The sequence below is a fragment of the Podarcis melisellensis genome (assembly GCF_964234715.1).
Source record: "Podarcis melisellensis genome assembly, chromosome: 1".
In the NCBI taxonomy this organism is placed as follows: domain Eukaryota; kingdom Metazoa; phylum Chordata; class Lepidosauria; order Squamata; family Lacertidae; genus Podarcis; species Podarcis melisellensis.
The window spans coordinates 114681413-114709005 of NC_138528.1; the positions used below are offsets into that span (position 1 = coordinate 114681413).

Sequence of the window (27593 nt, forward strand, 5' to 3'; positions counted from 1 at the left end):
ACCGAAGCCACACGTCTCTCCTGGGAGTGACGCGGTGGCTTGGGCGCACGCAGGCTCCCTGCTGCCCCAAACAGTTCGCCTGCTGCCTCCCCCTCAGCTGTAGGGCAGCTGAGTAGGAGGAGGTAGGCAGACTCTGCGGAGGCCCCATGGAGCATCCTGCCCCTGTTTGCCCCGCCCCCAGGCACAGGGCACATGCACTGCCCCAGGCGCCCGATCGGCTTGCTCTGCCACTGCGGAGAATATCTGCCATGACGACATACAGCTGCCAATAGGGCAAAATACATTATGACCGTTAAAACATTTAATTAGTAGCGTCAATGTGGTTTGTGTTTCTGGTTCCATGTTCGTGAGATCAGTCTGGCAGCTACCAATAATGTCTTCCTAGTGCTTTGTGTTTTAACTGTAGCCCTCCTTGTTTCAGGGTGACGCTCCACGAAAAGGAGAATCTGATGAACGCAGAGAACCTGGGCATTGTTTTTGGACCAACACTGATGCGAGCGCCGGAACTTGATGCGATGGCTGCCCTGAACGATATCCGTTACCAGAGACTTGTGGTGGAGATGCTTATAAAAAACGAAGATATTTTATTTTGAAAGTGTTTGTGGGTGTGCATGTATGTTTTTAAATGAACTGCAAAAAAGAAAAAGAAAAAAGAGAATCCGGGGATGATGAAGGAATATTTTGAAGTGGAGCCTGCAGCGGAATTCTGATTGTGAGGTTTTTGATGTATGAAAGGTGCTTGTTTATCGTGGCTTGTGTGGTATCATTCAGACAATGTTGGGAACATATATTGTACTTTCCAGTACTAAATAGGTCTGGGGGGTTTCATCATAGTACAGGAAATTCAAACTGAAATGGGTCTCCTCCTTGTTTTACCCTCTCTTGTGAGGCTTCTGCTGCAAAGGACGCAACAGGAACAGCACAGCTTCTGTGTTCTGGAATAGTCTGTGATTGTACTTTAGCATGTTTCTCAGTATAAATCTGTTGTGGATTTCTTACTACGTTCCGTAATTGGTTTCTGATATTTCAGTTACGGAGGGGAGCAGATTTCAGTGAACCAAGACTCTTCATTGACATCACCCCTCATTCTTAGCCTACTTTGAAAGATACCGTATTTACTCAAATCTAATGCGTGCCTTTTTTGGCCAAATTATGTTGCGAAATTTAAGGTGCTCATTAGATTCGATAGCACATTTGCCAGCAAATCCTTCCCCCCACCCCCAAGGTTCTGAAAAATTGAGGCGTGCATTAGATTCGATGGTGCATTCGACTCGAGTAAATACGCTAATTTCTAGCTGGGTTCTATAGCATTTGTTTTAACAATGGCGTGCATTTTTCTTTTACGTTGTGACTGCCACTTTTAAGTCATGCCTTTTTTTGTACAGATCCAGTTAAAGGTGGCAAACTGAACGAATGAAGACTGGTTTGTTGTTGTTTTAAATGGTAATTTTGTATTTTTATTGGGCATGCGTATTAATTTATTAAAGTTTTGCGTTGGAACCTTACTAAGTCTGGCTGCATTTTTGCCCCAGTATCACAGACACGCAGCCCATTCCCCCACCCCAAACAAAAACACACTTATTTGACAAGTCCTACTTGACTTCTCAGTCAAGTGCAAATGCAGTAGTACCTCTCCTTACGAACGTGATCCGTTTCAGGCTGCCATTCGCACCCCAGAAAGTCCGTAAGTAGAGCGCCACTGCAAAGTGCAATAGAGTGCTCCTGCACATGCCCAAAACGTGCAGAATGCTTCTGCGTGCATGCTGAACCCAGAAGTAAACACTTCCGGGTTTGCCGCGTTCATAACCTGAAAAGCCGCAAAGTGAAGCCAATGTAACACGAGGTATGACTGTAATAAATGCACAAGACTGGAACTTTACAACCCTGTTCTCTCGTAAACAGAGTTAAGCTTTAGCCTATTGAAATCTTGAACTTAAACATGCCTAACTCAACACAAGATCAGGCTGTTAGTGGATTGGGGAACCATTTTCAGGCTGAGGCTTCACTCCCTTTTGCCAGTGGCTGGTGCAGCCAGAAGTGAAAGTGGGCAGAGAAAGGAAAGCAAATTTCACCTCCCCATAGTAGGCTGGTTTCCCTCTCTATCCTCCCTCCAGGTGAGCAAGAGTTCAAAGGACGTATTCAAGGCAAGCAAAAAAACTTGATGGTGTGACGTACACAGCCAGTGTGGAGTGTGGCCTTGGGGCTAAAACAGTTTTCTTGTGGCATAAAGAATAAACGTAATAAATTATCAGGAGTGCTTTTAACCACCATTTCCTAGTTCATTTTTCTAATTAAATGTACAGCTGATGATATGCCAGCCAGCCTACTTATGCAAACCAGCAATCCAAACTTAATGAATCCAAATCATAGCTTAAATTGTTGGATAGTGACTTCCCCACGCACTCTACCCTTCAGACCAGGGAGAAATGACCTAAAGTTACAAATAATTTATTTGGGTGTGTGTGGTTTAGCAAATCATGCAAATAAGGTGCTATCAATACAGTGGTGCCTCGCAAGAGGAAAAACCCGCTAGATGAAAGGGTTTTCCGTTTTTCAATGCGCTTCGCAAGACGAATTTCCCCAGGGGCGATTTCCCTTGCAATTTTTTTCGCTCCCCCCCCCCCCTTTTTCTAAGCCGCTAAGCTGCTAATAGCCTTTTAGCCGCTAAGCCACTAAGCCTTTAATAGCCGCTAAGCCGCTAATAGGGTTGCTTCGCAAGACGAAAAAACCGCTAGATGAAGAGACTCGCGGAACGGATTATTTTCGTCTTGTGAGGCACCACTGTATTCCTGCAAGTCCCTTAATATAGCTGTCCTATCTTACATACAGTTTCATATATAATATTCTCTAGAAACTGGTGAGCTTTGACAAATTATGCAGGCAATTGTGCAGATCTTTTGATGGCCAATTTCAAAGAAAGGTACAGTGGTACCTCGGGTTACATACGCTTCAGGTTACAGACTCTGCTAACCCAGAAATAGTGCTTCAGGTTAAGAACCTTGCTTCAGGATGAGAACAGAAATTGTGCTCTGGCGGTGTGGCGGCAGCAGGAGGCCCCATTAGCTAAAGTGGTGCTTCAGGTTAAGAACAGTTTCAGGTTAAGTACGGACCTCCAGAACGAATTAAGTACTTAACCCGAGGTACCACTGTACTAGAGAGTCTCATTCTTCCCCTCCCCCCTTACACATAGAGCCATAATATTGTGAATCTTGCTAGTCAAAACTTCATAAACACCAATATGCAACGCTCTGACTTCCAGGCCTTGTCTGTGTTCTTTATATGCCATTGGGTCCATATGAACAAAAGATCCTACTTACTGTCAGAGGTCTGTAATTGGGGGGCCTCCCAGACTCCCTCCACCGCAAGGAAGATGATGAAGAAGAGCTGAACAAGGCTGGGTTGGGAGCCGTCTTTCCACTGTTTTAGGCCTTGGCAAGGAGAAAGAAGCAAACAAGATGTGATCTGGTGGTATTTTTGCCATGGAGCAAGTAATGAGCAGGAGGAGAATAAAGGCTGAATTCTTCATTTCCATTCACCAAGTCTGTGTTTACAGCATGGCTATATGTACAGAGCTGTCCCTGCCAGCTAAGTCAATGAAGAACCTACTGCCCACACAGAAGTGCCAGTGGTTCCTCTTGGACTTAAATACTGTAGATCACAGAATTGTTGAGGTAGAAGGGGTCTCAAGGCTCATCTCATCCAACCCCCTGCAATGCAACAATCTCAACTAGAACATACATGACTGATGACCATCCAACCGCTGCTTAAAAACCTCCAAGGAAGGAGAGTCCATCGCCTCCCTGGGGGCCATTTCCACCATCAAATAGCTTTGAGTGTCAGAAAGTTCTTCCTAGTGTTTAGTCGGAATCTCCTTTCTAGTAACTTGGATCCACTGGTTTGGGTCCTGCCTACAGAGCAGGAGAAAACAAACTCGCTCCATGTGACAGCCCTTGAAATATATTTTAAGATAGCTACCATATCTCCCTCTCAGTCTCCTTTCGGGGCTAAACATACCCAGCTCCTTCAACCATTCCTCATAAGGCTTGGTTTCCAGACCCTTGATGATCTTGATTGCCCTCCTCTGCACACGTTCCATCTTAACAATATCCCTTGTGGCAACCACAGCTGGACACAGTATTCCAGGTGTTGTCTGGCCAAGGCAGAGTAGAGTGGGACTGTGACTTCCTTTGATTGGGATACAACTTTTGTTGATGCAGCCTGGAATAGCATTACCTTTTTGGCTACTCTGCATCACGCTGTGGACATGTTACACTTGTGGTCTTCTAAGACCCCTAGATGCTTTTTCACTGGCAATCCAGGTGTCCCCCTCATCTTATGGGTGTGCAGGTTGTTCTTCCTGCCTAAGTGTACAACCTTACGTTTGTCCCTACTAAAGAAAGAGACTCAGACTCTGCACACAAAAGAGTCCCTGGCTTAATAGATACAAGAGCCTTTGTTTGGCTGGGTAAATTGATAACAGTTGATGTGCCCACATTGTTCTGTAGCCACACTAGAATCCTACAGCTTTCATAGACTTAGGTTGTAAAGCCTTCTTTATTTGTAAAATCAGATATGCCATGCAGTTCAAATTTATCTGCATTATTGAGACAAAAACTGGAATCCTCAATTTCTGCTTGGCCTTTCTTTTTAAGGGAGGGTTACCCTTCCTTCAGGACTAAGAAAAAAATACAAATATGTCACTGCAGTTCTAGAAGGTTAGTTTCTCAGATGCTCTGACTCAAGTCACAGACTATTAACAGGCCACACAATTCCCTTGTCCATCCCCTCAAATCCAGGCCAGGGAATTAGCAGCAGAGACGCAGCTGGTTCAGTCCAAAATATAAACTATAGCAGGATTGCTGGAAGAAAATTGACATTTTCTTGCGTGTGGTTCTCCCACTTCTGTTTAGCACTAAATCATGTAATCACCATTAGGAATGGCCCAACAAATATCTGTGGTCCTGCCAAGGCGTGACCTTGTGATTTTTCCACTACCTTTCTTTAGAAGACAGAAACAGATTCCTTGCTGAGGAAAACCTAAGATGAACCTTGTTAAGTCTTGCAAATACCTTTAATCTGGGTTACTGCAAAACTTATGGAATATATATATATATATACACACACATACATGGACGCGGGTGGCACTGTGGGTTAAACCACAGAGCCTAGGACTTGCCGATCAGAAGGTCGGCAGTTCGAATCCCCACAACGGGGTGAGCTCCCACTGCTTGGTCCCTGCTGCTGCCAACTTAGCAGTTCGAAAGCACGTCAAACTGTAAGTAGATAAATAGGTACCGCTCTGGCGGGAAGGTAAACGCCATTTCCGTGCGCTGCTCAGAAGCGGCTTAGTCATGCTGGCCACATGACCCGGAAGCTGTACGCCGGCTCCCTCGGCCAATAAAGCGAGATGAATGCCGCAACCCCAGAGTCGGTCACGACGGGACCTAATGGTCAGGAGTACATTTACACACACACACACACACATATATATTTGAAAATGCTACAACTGCACTAGATCAGACAAGCACATCCCCCTGATTTTACTTCTGAATTGTTGATTTCGGCATTCCAGAAGGTAAATAGTGCATTATAAATGAGGCCCAATTAGGATAATTGGATTCCTTCTTTCTAGCTATGCTCTCCCAATTAGAAATTAGAAACTATCGGCGGAAGAACCTCGTGTTTTAACAGATTGTTGCTTTCAGTTGGGACTGCCTTGCTCACTTTTAAGAGCAGCTGTCAGAATTAATGATTATTCCTCAACAACGCTGGCAGCTGTTCAGAGATCCTTATCCAAAGTGTGTGCTATCTTGTTCTAGCCATAACTCCAACTAGCAATCAAACCAGGCTTTTTCTTTCTTTCTTTTTGGTTCGGAGGTGGCACTTCCCCTCCCTCGGGGACTTTCGTTTTTGTTTTATAGCAGGAGGTGAGTCCTGTATATAAAGGGAACAAACTTTGCGGTTCAATATTTAGTCCTCTTCCACACTGAGCTCAGAACCACCCACGGGAGCCATGGGCTGCCTTGTCAATCAAGCTTTAGAGAGAGCCACCCACAGTCACGGGGAACTTTCGAACCCTTCAGCATTGAGAGCCGAGCTCGCTGGCAAACAGTTCTGTGGGGAGAGGCAGGAGTGGGAGCTGGGCTGCATTATTCTGACTTCCGTGCGCTGGGCCCTTGCACACCTCCCCCTCTTTTACAATTAGCTAATGAGTAGGTAAAAGTCCACTCTGCCAAGCTCTACAATCCCTGTGCATTTCTATAACAAGCAAAGCACTCAGCTAAACACCGCCCTCCCTCTCCCACCCCTTACCCCCCCCCACCCCCGGTACAACAAATCATGACTATAAATGAGGGACGTCAAGCATGATAAAATCCGTCTGAGTTACTGTTCAGGGCGATGTAATTGTAGATTAATGCACTGCAAACTCCTAATAATTAGAGAGCTGTGTGGCATTTTCTCACGCTATGCAGAACTGGTCAAATGTTGCTCTCGGAATCATGGTGAAATGGGCGGTGGGTTTTCTTTTCGCGATCTGTCTACCTATTCAGAATGCTTTCCTCTTTCAAACAAACCCAAGACTGATTCATTCCCTGTTTATCGTTCGAAGCATTTTGAAATGTATCCATTTCGTGTTGGCTTACTTCGGACAGTGGTTGGAGCCGATTTGGAAATGGCATCTGATTCTCAAATATTCAGATTTTGTCTTGGGGTTATTTGCAACAGAGATGGAGTAAAGGAGCTCATCTGGGCAGGGAAGTGTTTTTTTTAAAAAATAGAGTTTGGTCCCTAACGATTTTGGAGAAAGTCATGTTATGGCTGTTAGGGGCAGGGGATGTTGCTGGGACATGAGCCTGGAATTGTGTACAACTGCCCCATGGGACATGCAGGTCAGTAGCTTAACACATGGGGCAGCTGCACACAACCCACCCATCTCCAGGCTCCTAACTCAACAGACCACCCAAAACTTGGTCCCCATCCGCATTATACATTTAAAGCAGTGTCATATCACTTTAAACAGTTGTGGGTTCCCCCAAAGAATCCTGAGAACTGTAGTCTGTGAAAGGGAATTGTAGCTTTGGGAGGGGTCTCTTAACAGCTCACAACACCCTTGAAAAACCACAGTTCCCAGGATTCTTTGGGGGAAGGAAGGATCCGTAACTGCTAAGGTGGCATAAGAGTGCTTTAAATGGGTTGGCCATAATGGCTGAGAAAACAGTAGTTTGTCTGAAGGAGGAATCACTCTGCCCTCGAGATTCTTATGAGGTCCGGATCATGAAAGAAATGGGGAACTTGTTTTCTACCCTAGTTTCTACCCCAGTACATTTACGAGCACAATTCAAAGTGTTGGTGCTGACCTTTAAAGCCCTAAACGGCCTCAGCCCAGTATATCTGAAGGAGCGTCTCCACCCCCATCGTTCAGCCTGGACACTGAGATCCAGCGCCAAGGGCCTTCTAGCAATTCCCTCACTGCGATATGTGAGGTTGCAGAAAACCAGGCAGAGGGTCTTCTTGGTAGTGGCACTCTGTGGAACGCCCTCCCATCAGATGTCAAGGATGTCAACAACTATCTGACCTTAAGAAGACATCTGAAGGCAGCCCTGTTTAGGGAAGTTTTTAATGTTTGATGTTTTATCATGTTTTTAATATTCTGTTGGGAGCTGCCCAGAGTGGCTGGGGAAACCCAGCCAGATGGGTGGGGTTTAAATAATAAATTATAATTATAAGTGGTGGTGTTTAGCCATTATCGTTCATGTGCAGGGAGGAGGCCCCTTTGAACATGTGGCCTATCATTGGCATGGTTTAAAAATAAACTTTTAAAAATAAGGTCCCTAGTTAATGTGGCTCCTTTTCAGATGATCTTTTTAACAAGTAATCTAACTCATGAATCAACTGCAGCCCAAGCAGTTAGGATGCTGGTCACATGACCAGCATCCACACACAATATCCTGGGGCTGCTGTCACCACCAGTTACACCCTCTGAAGTGCCCAGTCTTGGAGCTGGTTCTCTATGATCAATTTCCAGCATAGAAGGGATGGGGGGGATAGTACCTGTAGCCCTCCAGATACTGCCAGATTCCAACACCCGCCAACCTAAGTCATGAGAGATGGTGGAAGTTGTAGTCCAACAACATCTGTGGGGGCCAACGTATAGAAATGGCTCATTCGAAAGGACATTCAGTAGATTGGGTCTTATCCTTAATTTCCTTCCCAAAAAGATGTTTAGCTGCTGTTAGCCATGATAGTTAAGAACTTCCATAATTAAAGGTGCCATAACTCACATTAGTAGATAGTGGGAATAAACGAGTAGGGTAGATTAGTAGTACTGCAGTAGTATGGAAGTGAGAGCTGGACCATAAAGAAGGCTGATTGCTGAAGAATTGATGCTTTTGAATTATGGTGCTGGAGGAGACTCCTGAGAGTCCCATGTACTGCAAGAAGATCAAACCTATCCATTCTGAAGGAAATCAGCCCTGAGTGCTCACTAGAAGGACAGATCCTGAAGCTGAGGCTCCAATACTTTGGCCACCTCATGAGAAGAGAAGACTCCCTGGCAAAGACCCTGATGTTGGGAAAGATAGAGGGCACAAGGAGAAGGGGATGACAGAGGACGAGATGGTTGGACAGTGTTCTCGAAGCTACCAGCATGAGTTTGACCAAACTGCGGGAGGCAGTGGAAGACAGAAGTGCCTGGCGTGCTCTGGTCCATGGGGTCACGAAGAGTCGGACACGACTAAATGACTAAACAACAAAGAGTAGTACTTGTTTGTGAGCTTCCAGAGGATACCTGTTTGAGTTGCCACTAGTCAAAGATGCTAAACCATATGGACCTTGAGTAGTCATATCTGTCTGTGTCTATGATGGAGGGAAATAAATTACGGTAGGCTTTTCTTTGGTTCATTAAGCTGGGAAGAACACAGTGAAGAAAAGAATCTCCTAAACAGCTTAATTCCTGAGCTAGGTGAAAAACACTCTGAATGTCTTTTTGAAAGCAAAAGAGCAAAACCTCTAGATATAACTGTAATAAGAAAAAGCCTTTAGTGCACTGAGCGTTTGTGCTATCACAACTTTCCTCTTGTTTTTTTAGTGGGAAACTAATCAGTGCTAGAAAGCTTATGTAACAGAAGCTCTCAAAAGCAACCCATTTGGCCAACTCCACCTTAGCAGCAGGGTTGGAGCAAATTGCAGAGAAAGAAACTGATTGCTCTGCTTCTACCCTTGAACTTAGCCAAAAAGGCCAGTGATTGTTCTGCTTCTGATGATGAATGTTGTATTGACTGGGGGAGAAAATGTACTAGCTCCGAACCTATGGAAATATAATAGGTATAAGCTGGCCTCGGGGTCTCAATCTGACACAAAGTCTAGTTTCTTTAGAATGCGCCTCATTTTCTTCCATGGATTGGAACAAATGGTTTTCAACCTGGGTTGCTAGTTGCTATACACACACACATGACAATGGAATGTGTAACTTAGACAAAAAGAATCCTGACTGTGAGCTATGGGGACTTGCGCTCGGCAAAAATAGACCCTGTTCCCATTTCCAAACAGTTCTGCCAGCTTCCAGCTGCCATCTCCATAAGCAGGTGCCATGAAACAATAACTCCGTGGTCACATTTCCTAAACGCCCTAGTTGGAAGCGGCGAAGCTTTACTCAGTAACAGATCTTGAACTCTCTGGAAGTCCCAGTGTTTATATACAAGAGGGAAAGGGATGGACGTCTGCGGTCTACCAATTTTCCTGCTCCTTGGACCAGGTAAATCATTTCAACCAGCAGTATAATTTTGGTGTGGCTTCTGCCTCGTTGCAATGAGTGTGTGTGTGTGTGTGTGTGTGTGTGTGTGTGTTATAGATGGAGAGAGCATGTGTTTACAAAGATAAGATTCTTCCTATAGCTTTATGATGAGCTTTAGCTGAACACAGTTTTATATATATGTTGGAGATCTTTTCCCCAACCCCAAACTGCAACCAGAAAAGAATGAAATATGAGGGGTAAAACTAACAATAAGCTTCAGTGGAAAAAAACAAAACAAAAAAACACTAAATAATAAATAACAAAAAGAAGAATAAATATGATGTTTTTAAAATGTATGTGGGGACATGAAATAAATATGGTAAAGTTTAAAGTATAATATAATATGGTGAATGTTTTTCCTCTATTTGAACAGAAGTTTGATATGGAAGCAGAACTGATTGACAGCTCCATGTGTTGCCAAAAGACTGTTAATGGGTCTTAAACGTACCCTCTGAAATGTTAGACCTTTCCGGTCTGCAGAAGAAATAGGAGATGGTTTGTTTTCTGAGATACAGACATCCGCATTCTTTAAGAGCAGCATTTGTAGTCATAAATAGGATCCTCCATGTCCCTTTTTAAATAGCACGAACAACTTATGAATGGTCAAACTCCTCGGGATTCTAGTTCATTCAAAAAAAGATGTAGACGTTCCACCAAAGGTCTTGTGGTAAACTGCAGCTTCTGCCCAATGCACACTTAACTGTGAGTAATCCTCACTAAATTCGATAGGATTTGTCATGGAGTAAACATGCATAAGATTGAGCTGTGTCTTTATACGACCATAGCACCATCTCCTTCTAATCATCGACTTTCCACAACATTTGTAAAGCAAACCAAACAAAAAAGCAAAACAGTGGTTTAAGAAGTTGGATTTACTTCTTTAAGCCTTCTTAAACCAAATACCACAGACACAACCTTCCTCTGACCATCATTCCCCTTCTTTCCTCCCAGTGTATCCTCTTGCTCCTCCACATCACTGCAAATGGCCCCTTTAACTCCAGCCCCACAACCTGTCCCCTCTTCAAGTCCTCCTCCTCTTCAACTTTCTCCCTCCAACATCACTAACAGCCTAAAACTGTCACACACGCCTCCTTCCCTCTTATTTCTTCAAATGCCCCCTTCACTTGCCCCTCCCCAATTCCTTCACTTTCCCTCTGGCCTGCCACCAGAAGACTACACCTGTTGTATTAACCTGCCCTTGCTCACTTCTGCACCCCCCTGCCATTAGCACACTGTTTTCACAGAGCAACCTGCCTTTGGAACCTTGGAAAACAGACAATAAAAACAGAGCGACGACACCTTACAATTTTATTATATAGTCAGATAAGATGTGAATTGGGCATAGATGGAGGAGGAAGCTTAAAAACTTTAACACTGAACATCTATTTCTCCAGAGAATGGCATCTCTACGTCCCCAGATAGAAAGCCTCAAAATTCAGCTCACCCCTCCTTCTGCAGTTTTCTCAGTCTCCCTACTTCAAAGCTATCTCAGAATGCAGGTTTACTTTATGGCAAAAGGTATGTTCCCATTTAGAACACAACAGTACAGAAGTTTCCAGCTTTTTCCTAGCTATTCACAATGCATCTATTAGTCATTTAGCCAGCAATTTCTGTCACAAAAGAAGGTAAACCCAGGCTTTGCCAGCAGATTTGCCCAACTTTTATCAGACTTTCTGGACCCATTAATGCTTTTCTTGACTCTTTTACAGGAATAGGATGAAATAATAGTAATTTTGCAACACCAAATTAACAAGTCTTGCTCTATATTGTCCTGCAGTTGTTCTGGTCCTGGGTTCTGATCATGAAACTCGTCTGGTTGCCGATTTATTCGAGCATTATAACAAAGTTATTCGTCCAGTAAGCAACCACCGTGAAAGTGTTAACGTTACTGTTGGACTACAGCTTATCCAGTTGATCAATGTGGTATAGTACAAATTTCAATTATTCCATTATTATTGTTAGTTGTAGTAGTAATAAGCAGCAGTTTTAATTATTTGAAGGGTGTAATGTTTAATTGATTAGTCGGTTATAAACAGTTTAACCAACTAAAATGGTGCACCCCTTTAACTAGGCAGGAGATTGTGTGTATGTGTGTTTTGATGTAGGGTTGGATCTGGGCTAAATCAGTTGAACTTAGTCCCTTTGATATCAATGTGACTTAAATAATACCTAGCCTGTTCAATTGATTTCAATGAGAATTAAGTTCAAGTAACTTTGGATTTTGTCCAATAAAGTTGTCCCAAAGTTATCAAGTGGAAATGTGTGCAGGTCTAACTGACAGACAACTTGGCTAACCATTGAAAGCTTTCCATGATGTCTGCTCAACATTATCCTCATCAAAATATAACCCCCCAACAAGCTACAAGAATTTGCTAAAATGGCGCAGTTAACAAATACCCTGAGAGGCAATTCAAAACAAGAATTTATGGGAAAGTGGGATAGATATAAAACATATGTTCAAAAATACAGTAAAGGTTCACTATCTATGCTAGCATTTGTTTGACGTTGGAGTGAGACCGAGTTGAGAAATAAAACTAAGAGCACATATTGATATAGGAATGTACAGTATTAGATAATATGTAAAGAAATATACAATAATAAGAGTACATTCATTTGTAAAAAAGGAATATACAACGGGAAAGACAGGAAGTCTAGTGTGTTGGTATGTATATGATTTTGGGAGGAAATTGTTTTTGTTTTTTCTCTTTGTTCTTTCTTTCTTTTCTTTTTTTGTTTCATTTTCTTTCGAGGTATATAAAATTTGTATATAATTTTTGTATACATGTTGGAAATTATATTATAGTGAGTCCTGTAATGTAATATGACAACGTTTACTGATGTAATATAAGAATGTTAACAAATAAATAAAATGCAAATTAAAAAAAAACAAATTTAACATTCCTGTAGGGTATTTCTGCAGCATTGAATCCACAATAAAGTGCCCTTATACAGTGCCATCAGTGTACAATGAAAGCACATTTAAAGCACATGGCTTCGCGGAAATAATTCTGGGAACTGTAGTTTTTCCGTCACAGAGCTACACTTCCAAGCACCCTTTACAAACAGCTCCCGGAATTCTTCAGGGAAAGTAGCATGATTTAAGAGTACGACATGTATGCAGACTAAAACAAAGCAGGCATTTACAATCTACATTTTGATAGTGGGAAGAAAGGAATAGGGTGGAAAAGTCAGAAATAGTAGCAGATAGCTATTTACCAGTAAGTCTTACTGTACATTTTGCCTGCTAAGATCTCTCCCCTTAATCTTAGTGTTTTGCTCTCTTAAGGATGAAGTGAATCAGATTGTAGCAACCAACGTGCGTCTAAAACAGGTAATTCTTTGTCACCCTTTTCATTAATCTACTGCACATTTAACGAGCTTGTCTGTTTGTTCACTATGCATTTGGACACCTCATAAGACGTCTTAAGCCAATTTTGCACGATGGGGACAGGTTTTCATCTATTTTGGGATGAAATTGGATGCCATTTTGAATCAAGATGGCAAACTTAACCTTTCAGAACTGCACTGATTTTAACTATAGAGGCCACCACTTTCACACCATGCATTTAAGGCACTATGACGCCACATTAACCAGTCATGACTGCCCCCAAATAATTCTGGGAGCTGTAGTTCAGGAGTGCTGAGAGTGTTGTTAAGAGACACACACATTTCCCTCACAGAACTCCCTGCAGTTCCCAGAGTTCCCTGTGAAGAAGGATTTATTGTTACAGCACTCTGGGAATTCTAGCTCGGTGGGGTAGGCATCTTTTAAAAACTCTCAGCACCTTTAACAAACAACAGCTCCCAAAATTCTTTGAGAGAAGACATGACTAGTTAAAGTGGTATCATAGCACCTTAAATGTATGGTGAATGTGGCCAGAGAATTGCTGATAATGGGTACATACAGATATTTGCTCTCAAAAAGGAAATGGCCATGTTAGTTTCAAGTAATTATTCCAGTTACCATGAACACAGGGCAAAATAAGTTGCAGAATTTTTTCACCCCATAAAATAAGTGCTCTATTTTAGGCTTACATTCCACACTAGAGGAAAGAGTTGTTGGGGTGTTTGTTTGTTTTTAAACTCTCTTAAATTCATTTTCTAGCAATGGAAAGATGTAAACCTGAAATGGAAGCCAGAAGATTATGGTGGTGTGAAACAAATTCGCGTCGCCTCAAGCGATCTCTGGCGTCCAGACTTGGTTTTGTACAACAAGTAAGTAAGGTTCTTTCATGTTAATTGTTCAGCAGTCACATAGCAAGGCTGCAAATGAGTCCAGGTGCTGTATGTGACTACGTAATTGCGATGAGAGCATTTCCCCCCAGTAGCTCCAGCTAACTTTAGCCAAGTGGTCTAAACCACAGAGCCTAGGGCTTGCCAATCACTGCAACGGGCTGAGCTCCCATTGCTCAGTCCCTGCTCCTGCCAACCTAGCAGTTCAAAAGCATGTCAAAGTGCAGGTAGATAAATAGGTACTGCTCCAGCGGGAAGGTAAACGGTGTTTCTGTGCACTGCTCCGGTTCACCAGAAGCGGCTTAGTCCTGCTGGCCACATGACCCGGAAGCTGTACGCCGGCTCCCTTGGCCAATAAAGCGAGATGAGTGCCACAACCCCAGAGTCGGTCACAACTGGACGTAATGGTCAGGGGTCCCTTTACCTTTAAGAACTGCTTTGTTTTGCATAATTCCTGATGCTACCCATGGCTGTCATGGGCACTTACGGGCTGGCAGATAAGGATCTGCAAGAGGAACACTAGGGCAAAGCTAAGGAACTTATGACTTTCCAAAGGTTTTCGGATTCAAGGCACCATCAGTCCCAGCCAGCATATTCAATGGTCAGGAAGTGCAGAAGCTGTCATCCAGGCACATTTGAGGGATGACTTAGGTTCCAACTGCATGTGAGGATGATGAAATTTGGGTCACAGAGGTAGAAGAATATTCAGGTTTACTCATCAGTGGCCACGATCATCTCCCTGAGATGAGACCCATCACTGTACAAATTAAGCTTAGTATGGGCACATCAGATGGGCGCACGAAGGCCAAATGGTGGACAATTGGAGTTGAATAAATTTTTATCAGATGAATGGATTTATTGTTTTGACATGAGTGTCAATTTGACTTGCTTTGTTGTACTGAATATTCTGATAGTTTTGTTTTGCTGGTGGGGGTTGATTTGCTCTTATGTTGGCTGTTGCAGCTTTGGGCATCATTTGGGAAGAAAAAGTGAAATATAAACCCTATGTGCTATGAAAAAAAATTGCCAAAGAACTGGAAAGGGCAGACAGGAAGTTCCTGTCTCCGACTTCTGTCCCCCCCCCCCAACATGTTTTCAAGCAGATGCAAGACATTTGCTGTATTTCAGATCAAACAAGAAACACAATATGGAGTAGTAGTTTTGCATTTGGTTGGTGTGACCGGGTTAGCCCACGTTCAACACTGAAAACTGCATATTATGTCTGTACAGTGGTACCTCGGGTTAAGTACTTACTTCATTCCGGAGGTCCATACTTAACCTGAAACTGTTCTTAACCTGAAGCACCACTTTAGCTAATGGGGCCTCCTGCTGCTGCCGCCGCACGATTTCTGTTCTCAACCTGAAGCAAAGTTTTTAACCTGAAGCACTATTTCTGGGTGAGCGGAGTATGTAACCTGAAGCGTATGTAACCTGAGGTACCACTGTATAGAACTCCACTGTTAAATTAACCCTCAGCCTTCTGAAAGTTGTTGGTAGCTGCTGTGTCTCATTTGCTAGTAAAAATGAATAGGATTCACAGCACTGGTATTCATCTCTTTCCTTTTACAGTGCAGATGGAGATTTTGCTATCGTCCAGGATACCAAAGTACTCTTAGACTATACAGGTCACATCACTTGGACTCCTCCAGCCATTTTCAAAAGCTACTGTGAAATTATAGTCACCCACTTTCCATTTGATGAGCAGAACTGTAGTATGAAGTTGGGAACATGGACATACGATGGCACAATGGTCGCCATCTTTCCGGTAGGTAACATCTGGGCATATGAGACAAGGACCAGGGTCCAAAGGCCCTTTGTGTTTTGGTATTGAGGAATGGGGCCCTTATGCTGGAAAAGAGTTCCTCTGTGTTCCTACTTTGGAGGACAGTCCTGTGCTTGAAGGGCTTTTGAAGCTTCCCTCGGTGTCAAAAGTCATTTGTCTTCATTGGCAAAGCCGCTTAAATAATGAAGACAGAGCCCAGAGAGAAAAGAAATCCTGATAACACTGAACAAAAGCAGCACATAATCTGGGGAGAAAAGGACAGGGAGTTTTTGTCTGCCTTGTATATGGCACAGAGACGCCGAACTAAGCATACAGAGGAGCCCTCCCTCAGAACTCCACATGTGTTACCTCAGCAAACCGTCATGCCACTCTCCCTGGTTGCTAAGCAAACACCTCCACCCCATACCTCTCTTAGCTAAATGACTTCAATACTAACAGAATTAACCTTTTGGTGCCCCAAACCTGTGGCTCACCTGGCGGCAAGTCTCCGGTCAAGGGACAATCCCCGTGTCCAAATTCCCTCAGAGATCCCAGAGCATCCAAGCTGAGGCCCATCAACATGGGCAGTTGAGGAGACACAGCCCTCAACTCTGCTTCCCTGTTGAACTTTGCAGGCTGATTGCAGCACCTGGGCCTGATGAGGCAGGTGACCCTCACCTGCTCCAAGGGAGGAATCACACCCCTCCTGCCAGAGCTAGCGAGCCCCACCTGGCCAGCTAGGGAGATGGGCTGTGGGCCTTTGTCTGCCTCAGTCTCCTGGAGCACCACTGCTCCCTAGGCCCCTCTGGCTCTGGTGATGGTTCCTGCTGCTCTGGTTCCTTCACCCTCATCTTCCTTCACCCCATGAGCCCTTCCTACGCCAACCTCTTCTTCCCAACCCCAACTTGCCCCGGTGTGTCCCAGTCCCGGCTACACCCTTCACTGCAATCCTGTTTCTCCTTTTCCTCCTCCCCGTTGCCCTGCCAGTTTGTGGCATTAGGTTGCAAACTGACTGTTCCCTGCTGTTGCACTTCCAGCCATTTTGTTGTATTGAGGGTTGGGGGCTTCAATTCAAGAATCCTAAGGCCTAGTTAGAGTCATAGAATGAGACACAAAGCTCTTTCGAAACCTCATTGGATATCTGTGCCAAGCTGCTTTTATTCATCTTTGCTACTTGTGAAAAGTTCTAACCTTTTAAATATTTATTTACTTTCTTCTTTTCTTTTTTGCTGGGGAGGGGTAGCACCCCCCCCTTACACACACACCTTCATATACAGTATTTGCATGATATATTGTTACGTGTGTGGAGTTTATTTAGGTAGGGAAATTTTTGGGGGGAGCAAATAGATCTTTATTTTTCAAGTGTTCTTTTAAACACTGTGCATAGGGGGAATTTAGGGTATTTTTCGCTCTATAAGACGCACCAGACCACAAGACGCACCTAGTTTTTGGAGGAGGAAAACAAGAAAAAAAATATTCTGAATCTCAGAAGCCAGAACAGCAAGAGGGATCGCTGCGCAGCCTGCATTCACTCCATAAGACGCACACACATTTCCCCTTACTTTTTAGACGGGAAAAAGTGAGTCTTACAGAGCAAAAAATACGGTACATATTGTTATCAGTTTCTTATGCAGTTTCTGTCAGCGGGGCTACCATGTGGGTTGCTCTGAGGAAATACCTGGCCGGCCCACAGATGTGGCAAAAGAGTGTGAATAGCCTGGAGATGTGTTTCCATGGGAACTAACTGTCTCTCCATTTTTCTTAAGTTTGCTTAATGGGTAGGAAATAACTGAAAGATTTTGGGAAGGGCAGATGTTCCTCTTTCCCAGCTGCTATATACACCATGTGTTCAAAGTGCATGGCTTCCGCAGAGAAGCTTGGGGATTGTAGTTTGTTAAGGGTGCTGGGAGCGCCATGAGGAGTACACTACGGACCCCAAGATTATGTGGGGAAGCAATGTGCTTAGATTGTATGAAGTGCCATTTTAGACCAAGGCACAAAGAGCAGAGTTTGGAAACCTTTTAAGGGACTGTCTTTCTGGAGATTGGATGTGGAAGCAGTGACGGGGTGAGCTCCCGTTGCTCGATCCCTGCTCCTGCCAACTCAGCAGTTCAAAAGCACGAAGTGCAAGTAGATAAATAGGTACCGCTCCAGCGGGAAGGTAAACGGCATTTCCATGCGCTGCTCTGGTTCTCCAGAAGTGGCTTAGTCATGCTGGCCACATGACCCGGAAGCTGTACGTCGGCTCCCTCAGCCAATAAAGCAAGATGAGTTCCGCAACCCCAGAGTTGGTCACAACTGGACCTAATGGTCAGGGGTCCCTTTACCTTTACTTTTACGTAGCCCCTTCATGAGGAATTCTGTGGGTGCTTGGACAGCCAGAGTCCCAGGGAGTTGGCACCTATGGCCAGTATATACACAAATAGGGACGCGGGTGGCGCTGTGGGTTAAACCACAGAGTCTAGGACTTGCCGATCAGAAGGTCGGCGGTTCGAATCCCCACGACGGGGTGAGCTCCCATTGCTCGGTCCCTGCTCCTGCCAACCTAGCAGTTTGAAAGCATGTCAAAGTGCAAGTAGATAAATAGGTACCACTGCAGCGGGAAGGTAAATGGTGTTTCCGTGCACTACTCTGGTTTGCCAGAAGCAGCTTAGTCATGCTGGCCTATACATTTGCAAATAAATAACCATATTGCAAAAATGCTATAACCCTTGCAAACGAAACCAAACCTTGGGTTCCTGTAACTTCTCGCCCCCTCAGAAAAACAGGCTAAGCATTTATTTTATCCTGACAACAAAAGGAGATATTGGTTTTACAGTATTTAAATGGAACTGAATGTTTCCTGAATGTAAAGGAGCATCGGGCCTTAGATATTATGTTAATGGCATTCATTCTCCTCTCAGGAAAGTGACCGCCCAGATCTGAGTAACTTCATGCCCAGCGGAGAATGGGTCATGAAAGATTACCGAGGCTGGAAGCACTGGGTTACCTACGCCTGCTGCCCTACCACACCTTACCTGGACATCACCTATCACTTTGTGTTGCAGCGGTTGCCTCTCTACTTCATCGTCAATGTCATCATCCCGTGCCTCCTCTTCTCTTTCCTAACCGGATTAGTGTTTTACCTGCCTACAGATTCAGGTATGTGGGATACAGTGGTACCTTGGGTTACAGACGCTTCAGGTTACAGATGCTAACCCAGAAATAGTACCTCGGGTTAAGAACTTTGCTTCAGGATGAGAACAGAAATCGCGCGGCGGCAGCGGGAGGCCCCATTAGCTAAAGTGGTACCTCAGGTTAAGAACGGTTTCCGGTTAAGAATGGACCTCCAGAACGATGGAAGTTCTTAACCCAGGTACCACTGTACTGTGACTCACAGCCAGGGGGAACAACCTGCCCTCTTCTGGCCTACCTGGATTATTCATCTGTTTTGATGGCGGCTTAGGAAATTACCGTACATGGTAACTTGTCCCTTAATTTGGCTTCCGCGTTGGAGAAGTAGTTTTATCTGTTATCAGCCATTGCGAAAGCCTCTCTCTGCCTCTTATCCCATCTGATTCAAATCCTATATTTATATAGGAGGGCACACATAGGAAGGGGACAGTTGGAGGTGGGAGGTCCCTGCAAAAAAGGCAGGGTAGAAAGGATCTCTCAGGGTGGGAGACTGGGAGGAAAATAATAATAATAATAATAATAATAATAATAATAATAATAATAATAATAATAATAATAATAATATAATAATAATAATAATAATCATTTTTTTATTTATACCCTGACCACCTGACTGGGTTTCCCCAGCCACTCTGGGTGGCTCCCAACAAAATATTAAAAACATGATAAAACAGTAGTACCTCTGGATACGAACTCTTATGGTTATGCATGCGTCTCGTTATGAGCTGTGTCAACCCGGAGGTACCGGTAGTTGCTCCCGGATGTGAACTTTGCCCCAGGTTGAGAGTGGAAGCACAGCAGGAGGCACGCTTTCGCTAATGGCACCTCATGTTAAGATCAGTTTCAGGATGAGAATGGACCTCCAGAACGAATTAAGTTCGTAACCAGAGGTACCACTGTAGTTGTTTATCTCCTTGACATCTGATGGGAGGGCGTTCCACAGGGCGGGCGCCACTACTGAGAAGGCCCTCTGCCTGGGTAAGTAAGCACCCAGATGAGAGCTGGGGGAATCTGCCTCGCTGTGTGTGGGTAAACGATATGATATTCACAACATAAATGTGATGAAGGGTCTTTTTTCGTTATTCTTTCGCTATTATTTTCTCTCTTTCTTTTTCCTATCCAGTTGTGTTTTTGTATTTTCTTATGAATGAGTTTGAGTATAAACAGATAAGGACATACGCAGGATTATTGTAATAACCTGCAGGCTTTTTTAAGAGTGTATATTTAAAGTAGATGAATAAATGAGCAAATTAAGTTACATTTGGATATGCTGAAAATATTAAAAAAATAAATTTAGGGAACTGCAGAAAGAGGGGGGAAGGAGTCAAGTTTTGAAAAGTTAAAATGATTATAAAATTACTGAAATGTATAAATTGAAAATTATAAATAAAGTAATACTAAAAAATGAGTTTGAGTGTTTAATATGTTTAAGAATTTTTTTTAAAAAAAATATTATTTTTAAAAATCACGTTCTTTGTTTACTCTTTGTCACAGGGGAGAAGATGACTCTGAGCATTTCTGTCCTGCTCTCTTTGACGGTGTTTCTTCTGGTCATTGTGGAGCTGATTCCTTCTACTTCTAGCGCAGTGCCCTTGATTGGCAAATACATGCTGTTCACCATGGTCTTCGTCATAGCTTCCATCATCATCACTGTCATTGTGATCAATACCCACCACCGATCTCCAAGTACTCACACTATGCCGCAGTGGGTGAGGAAGGTGAGATGAGCTATAGTTGCGTTGCCATATTTCAAAAGTGAAAATTTGAACATGGGCTGCCATATCTATGGGGTTTTTTCCGGACATTTCAGTGATTTTCGCCCGGACGGTGCTTAAGGGGACTGAATACTGGTTATGTCCTGAAAATTCCAGACGTTTAGCAATCCTAAGCTATAGTCAGAAACTTGTCCCCTGGAACAGTTGCAAAGATCAGAACAGAACACAGGGTTAAGAGAAAAGGCTGGGCTGGGCTTGCTGCCTCGGACCTGGTGGCATTTATTATAGCAAAAATGGGGAGAACCTGAGACCCTCCAGTCTCCAACTCCCATCAGCCCCTAGCCAGTATGGTCATGGATGATAGGAGTTGTACTCCAACAACATTTGAAGGGCCACCCCTGCTTTATAGGATAAAGATTGACAAAGTGTTGGTAAAAGGTAAAGGGACCCCTGACCATTAGGTCCAGTTGTGGCTGACTCTGGGGTTGCGGCGCTCATCTCACTTTCTTGGCCGAGGGAGCCGGCGTACAGCTTCCGGGTCATGTGGCCAGCATGACTAAGCCGCTTCTGGCAAACCAAAGCAGCGCACGGAAATGCTGTTTACCTTCTTGCCAGAGTGGTACCTATTTATCTACTTGCACTTTGACATGCTTTTGAACTGCTAGGTTGGCAGGAGCAGGGACCAAGCAACGGGAGCTCACCCCGTCGTGGGGATTCATACCGCTGACCTTCTGATCGGCAAGTCCTAGGCTCTGTGGTTTAACCCACAGCACCACCCACGTCCCCCAAAAAGTGTTGGATCTGGGTTCAAATCCTAATTCACCCATGGCCCTGTCTTATGTCTCCAAGGTACCAGTTTAATTTCAGTTTTCAATATGAGGAGGATAGGGTGCAAAATGGATCAGATAGATATTCTAAACTTGTCTTTATAATTGAAAAACAGCTGCTAAACTCAACTAAGGAGCAAAGGGTAGGCGAAAGAGAGAAGAGATCCTCTCTCACTCTTTCAATGGAAAGAGCCAGCAAATGACCTCTTTAAGGTTGGTATGACAGGTGATCTATAAGTAGCTTACTGCAGTGTTTCCCAACCGGTGTTCCGCGGCACACTAGTGTGCCGCGAAATGTTGCCTGGTGTGCCGCGAGCGAGTCCAAAAAAGGTTGGGAAACACTGGTTTCTCTTTCAAAAAGGAAACGTGGGTTAAAGCGCCGCCGCCGCCTCCCACTCACTTTCCTGCTCTGGCTTCCCTAACAGTTTTCCGAGTTGCGTCACTGGATCCAGCCCCCTTTTCCACATGTGACACGGGGCTGGAGGGAGGGAAAGAGGGCTTTACGTCACGCACAAAGGCAGCCTCCTAGAAGCGCTCTGGGCTGGCGCCGTTTCACCGAAGGCGCCGGAGGACCCCCACCCTCAGCTCCTTCAGAAAGGAAGCCCCGCCCCTCGGCTCCCTACGCCGCCAGGCAGCTCAGCTGACTGACAAGGACGTTCTGCGGCGGCGGCCGCCGCACAACCACCGCAGTTGCTGGCAGCGTCCGCAGTGCAATAAGTAACAGCGCCTGGTGCTGCCAACTCTTTCTCTCTCTCTCCCGCCCCGCCCCCAAGCTCTCGTGCGCCCCGCGTCAACATCGCCGCGCGCAGCTTCCCGAGCTTGAGGCCAGCCGCTGCACGCACGCGCCGGCTCGTAATCGGCTCTGGTTGTTGCCTTTCTCCGCCGAGGTCGGTGGACCCCGAGCCTAGGCTTCCTTCCCGCACCCCGCTTTCCGAAGACCGCACACCAGTTGGGCCAGTACATATTCCCCTCCCGTGACTGGAGCGGAATAGCCCTTTCTCTTCTTCCCCAACCCTTGTCGTTGGAGGAGTCCCTCAGTCCCTCACTTTGCTGCCTCCCCCCCCCCCAAAGCTTGGAGGTTCCCCGGCAAGGGGGAGGGGGGAAAAATTGAAAGTTACACTTTCGTGCATCCCTCCCGGCGTGACGCTGCGCGCTGACATCACGGGGCTGTAATGGTGGTGTGCCTCGAGATTTTTTTCATCAAACAAGTGTGCCTTTGCTCAAAAAAGGTTGGGAAACACTGGCTTACTGGGTGCCAATTAAATTATGTATGCTTTACAGAAAGAACAGAGAGAGAGAATTCTCTTTCTTTCCCATAATACTAGTAGTGGGTGCGTTCCATTAAAGTAGGGAGCAGACTGGGACAAAAAAAACCACTAATTTAGAGCATGACAACATTGCCTATTTATGCATTATAACTTAAAGATTTTGGGGAAGGTTTTCCAAAAGAAGGAAAAGAAACAGGCAAGCTGACAGAAACACTGATATTTCTTTATGGACTGCAATACTTAACCAGTCGTTCCCCCACATTTCAGACTTCGTTTTCTTCTGGAATTCACTAGTGCAGTTAGGTAAATTTAGCCTTGTTGTTGTTTAGTTGTTTAGTCATGTCCGACTCTTCGTGACCCCATAGACCAGAGCACGCCAGGCACTTCTGTCTTCCACTGCCTCCCACAGTTTGGTCAGACTCATGTTTGTAGCTTCGAAGACATTATCCAACCATCTCGTCCTCTGTCGCCCCCTTCTCCTTGTGCCCTCCATCTTTCCCAACATCAGGGTCTTTTCCAGGGAGTCTTCTCTTCTCATGAGGTGGCCAAAGTATTGGAGCCTCAGCTTCACGATCTGTCCTTCCAGTGAGCACTCAGGGCTGATTTCCTTAAGAATGGAGAGGTTTGATCTTCTTGCAGTCCATGGGACTCTCAAGAGTCTCCTCCAGCACCATAATTCAAAAGCATCGATATACAGTGGTACCTTGGGTTACAGACGCTTCAGGTTACAGATGCGTCAGGTTACAGACTCTGCTAACCCAGAAACAGTACCTCGGGTTAAGAACTTTGCTTCAGGATGAGAACAGAAATCGCGCGGCGGCAGCGGGAGGCCCCATTAGCTAAAGTGGTACCTCAGGTTAAGAACAGTTTCAGCTTAAGAATGGACCTCTGGAACGAATTAAGTTCTTAACCTGAGGTTGTTGTTGTTTAGTCTTTTAGTCGTGTCCAACTCTTCGTGACTCCATGGACCAGAGCACGCCAGGCACTCCTGTCTTCCACTGCCTCCCGCAGTTTGGTCAGACTCATGTTTGTAGCTTCGAGAACACTGTCCAACCATCTCGTCCTCTGTCGCCCCCTTCTCCTTGTGCCCTCCATCTTTCCCATCATCATGGTCTTTTCCAGAGAGTATTCTCTTCCCATGAGGTGGCCAAAGTATTGGAGTCTCAGCTTCAGGATCTGTCCTTCCAGTGAGCACTCAGAGCTGATTTCCTTCTTGCAGTCCATGGGACTCTCAAGAGTCTCCTCCAGCACCATAATTCAAAAGCATCAATTCTTCGGCGATCAGCCTTCTTTATGGTCCAGCTCTCACTTCCATACATCACTACTGGGAAAACCATAGCTTTAACTATATGGACCTTTGTCGGCAAGGTGATGTCTCTGCTTTTTAAGATACTGTCTAGGTTTCTCATCACTTTTCTCCCAATAAGCAGGTATCTTTTAGAAGCTATGAGCTATGATGTGCAGGGCCACCCAAGACAGACATAGTGGAGAGTTTTGACTAAATGTGATCCACCTGGAGCAGGGAAAACTCCATGGACAGAAATTTAGCCTAGTCTGGACTTAATGGCCCTACAGGGTCTTTAGAGGGGGAATGTGTATTATTTGACATACTTTAAAATGTAGTAAGCCTGGCCTGGTGAATTTTGGGGCCTCCTTGTTTTTATAGAATCATAGAGTTGGAAGGGACCCTGACGATCATCTATTCCAACCCCCTGTCTATTACAGGGATCAAACCTGTAACCTTCTTGTTATCAGCACCATGTTCTAACCAACTAAGCTATACCTCTGTTTTGCTGAATAGGTGACTTCTGCCTCATAGTCCTGTCCTGGTAGCATCACTGCTCACAAATGAATAAAGGGGAGGTGGGCACACTAGTGTGAGTCGAAGGCAATCTGGTTGTGCATAGTTTCTACTGACTCCCGCATCCAGCAACAGCCTGTGCTTTTTGGGGAGGCCTCGGCAGGGCTAGGGGAAGGAGTGAAGAAGGAAAGTCCTTTGGGGGCCAGTGGAGGCCCACCCAATACGGATAAGATAATAATAAAGACAACATCTGGATCCTAAACTGATCAAGCCAGCAGAGTTCCAGCTTCACATGCTGATTTGATAACGGTGCATTACATGGAGTTAGTATCCATCTGTATGTGGTTTCACTTAAATGAGTCTTAAAAGATCTGTTCACCTGAAAAACTCAGACAGCTTCCTGGGGCCTCAGGCATCACAAGCAGAAGAAAGCCCAAATCTCAGAAAGGAAACCTTTTTATTCAGAGGCCAAGATGGAGAAGATATTTGCCCCTTGTTTTCATTCTGGTTTTTTTTATTATTAAAAAAAAAAAAAGACACTGACTGTAAAACAAATATTAACTTCTTTCAGATTTTTATCGAGACGATTCCGAACGTCATGTTCTTCTCAACCATGAAGCGGCCTTCCAGAAACAAGCAGGAGAAAAGGATTTTTACTGAAGACATTGATATTTCTGAAATCTCTGGGAAGCAAAGTCCGGCTGCTGTCAATTTCCAGTCGTCGCTCACCAAAAACCCAGATGTGAAAAGTGCTATTGAGGGCATCAAATACATTGCTGAAACAATGAAGTCAGACCAGGAATCCAACAATGTAAGGACCTTTTCCTTCTGTTTTAGCAGATGGGAATCTTTGGACTGCTAGACGTTGTAAGACTTCAACTCCCATCAGCCCCTGTCAGCTTGGCCAATGATAAAGGGATGATGGGAGTCGTAGTCCAACAACATCTGGCCGGCCACAGCTTCCCCATTTCTCCTGTAATATCTCTAACACACCTGTTAAAGAATGATAACTAAGAGTTATCAACAGCATGTGAGGTTTTTTTCTAAAACCTAAGTGCTTCCTAAGTGCAAAGGGGAAGAAAAAGCATGTGCGCAAGTAAGAGTGGTTTCAAGATTAAAGATGAAATCCTAAATCAGTGCATGCTTCCTGCTACTTTGGTTTTGTGAGGGCATCCTTTTAAAATAGTCCAGATTTATCATTTAATCTGTTTTAAATGAGTGAACCTGTGCTATTGAAATCTAGACTGTATTCAGGCAAGCAACAGTTTGATGCTGAGGTGGAGAGCTGGCCGGGGTGGCTGGGAGGTGGAGTTCAACAACATCTGGCAAATCCACAGTTTTCCTAGCCCTGGTTTAAGGGATATCATTATTAATCTCCTGGCTATTGTTGTGAGGCAAGGTCTCTTGATCTCTGACAAGGCGCAAGCCAAGGCTCAGGCCTGCCAAAGGGGATTCTCCGAGGACCCTTGTCCTCAGAGTCCTTGGGCTCAGAATAGCCTCCATGATGACACACACCAGCTTCTGATACGGAGCCAAAACGCTGTTCCTTGATGCCGGAAACCTCTCTCACATATCTGGCTCCCTAACAGGAGCGGTATTAATCTGTTGTTCGAAAAGGAAGAAGGAATCAATCCTGTGGCATGAAAGCAGATGCCATCACAAGCCAGTTTGTCTCAAACTAAGCTGCCACGAGTCTCTTTTGTTGTTTCTTCTCCTTTTCCACTCAGCCCACAATTTGGACAAATGCTGCTTTATGGTATTTGGCTCCCTCTTGTGACCCAAGGCCTGACAAAATGACTCATCGAAATAATTCACGGTGCATCAAGCTCCGGCCAGGGGGCAGCATATACTCTGTAATATGCACTAAAATGGCACCAAATCACACACATGCTTTTTTGATAGTCAAACTCCTCTGTTTCAGGTCATTCTCACAATGATGCAAGGACATGTTTTTGACTAGAATGCATTACATACTGAAGTTTGTTCCTGCAATGGAGAACATACAGAATAACATATTTTTCCCTCCAAGACAGAGAAGCATAAATGCTCAAAAGTGCCAACTCCCTAGTGCAAACAATGACTAGGCCCAAGATCATTCTAACTGCCTCTTGTCTTTTTTTTATTTTCCCCATCCTCAGGCTGCTGAAGAATGGAAGTTTGTTGCCATGGTAGTGGATCACCTTCTGCTTGGCATCTTCATGTTAGTTTGCATCATTGGAACACTGGCTGTCTTTGCCGGTCGCCTCATCGAGTTACAGCAGCAAGGCTGAAAAGCGGAAACCAAGTGGGATAGCTTGATTTAGATCTGAATATGTGCTCACTTAAGAAAGTTCATGGAAGGAAAGTCTTCCATCTCCCTCTCCTCCATCCCCTCAGCAAAGCAAACCTTTCAAAGAAGCTTGAAGGTTGGGAGCTGCAGCCAGTAAGCTTTCCTTCCAGAAACTTCCTTAACTTTGTTTATCTTAAGATCCAAGCCTATATCTTTAATGTGTTGTTAATCTGTCTCTGCCTAAACGGGGCTAAATGGAGGGATAACCTCTTTCGAACTGGCAATTTCGGGCTCCAGAAAGTGTGATTCTGCTAAAAGGTTTTGATTGACTGGCATCTTTAATGTCAACCGGCATGGCTTTCGTCGCACCTAACCAACTTGCTAAAGCACTGGGTCAGAACCTCTTATTGTTCAAATCACCAGGTCAATGAGCCTAGGACATCGGTCTGTTCTGGGTATTTAAGAAAAACAGCTTTGGTGCTGTAGACCAATGGTTCATCTCATTGCCTATTGGTCGTCCTTAATCACTGGCAATCTAGGATGCAAAAACTGAACACCATCCCGAGCCATGTCTTCAACCCATTGGCAGTCATGTCTTCATCAAGTCATCAACCCACAATTTTCTCACTTCCCATTCCTTACTGCTTTTTTGAATAAATAGATATGTTCCAAATGACTCCGTCAGAGAACCTTGGCTGAGCACATCCGTGATCTGAATCTCCCACACACTGCTGAAAGTGGCCCATGCAGA

General features: G+C 44.6%; 2 protein-coding genes across 4 annotated transcripts in view; both read left to right on the top strand.

The window, feature by feature from the left end:
• The window catches only part of CHN1 (chimerin 1), a 106106-nt gene extending 104601 nt beyond the window's left edge, over nt 1–1505 (top strand). For all 3 annotated transcript variants that reach the window (XM_081888493.1, XM_081888494.1, XM_081888495.1), the window contains one exon: nt 422–1505. In XM_081888493.1, coding sequence (XP_081744619.1) covers nt 422–593 — 172 coding nt within the window. In that variant the 3' untranslated portion in view covers nt 594–1505. The remainder of the gene's footprint in view (nt 1–421) is intronic.
• An 8099-nt stretch (nt 1506–9604) lies between these two features.
• On the top strand, nt 9605–27515 carry CHRNA1 (cholinergic receptor nicotinic alpha 1 subunit). Its single transcript, XM_081890658.1, has 9 exons — nt 9605–9754; nt 11571–11716; nt 13080–13124; nt 13899–14008; nt 15596–15791; nt 18692–18929; nt 20457–20680; nt 25145–25384; nt 26712–27515. Exons 1-9 carry the CDS (start codon nt 9712–9714, stop codon nt 26841–26843), a joined length of 1374 nt encoding a protein of 457 aa, XP_081746784.1. The 5' UTR covers nt 9605–9711; the 3' UTR covers nt 26844–27515.
• The last annotated feature ends 78 nt before the right edge of the window (nt 27516–27593 follow it).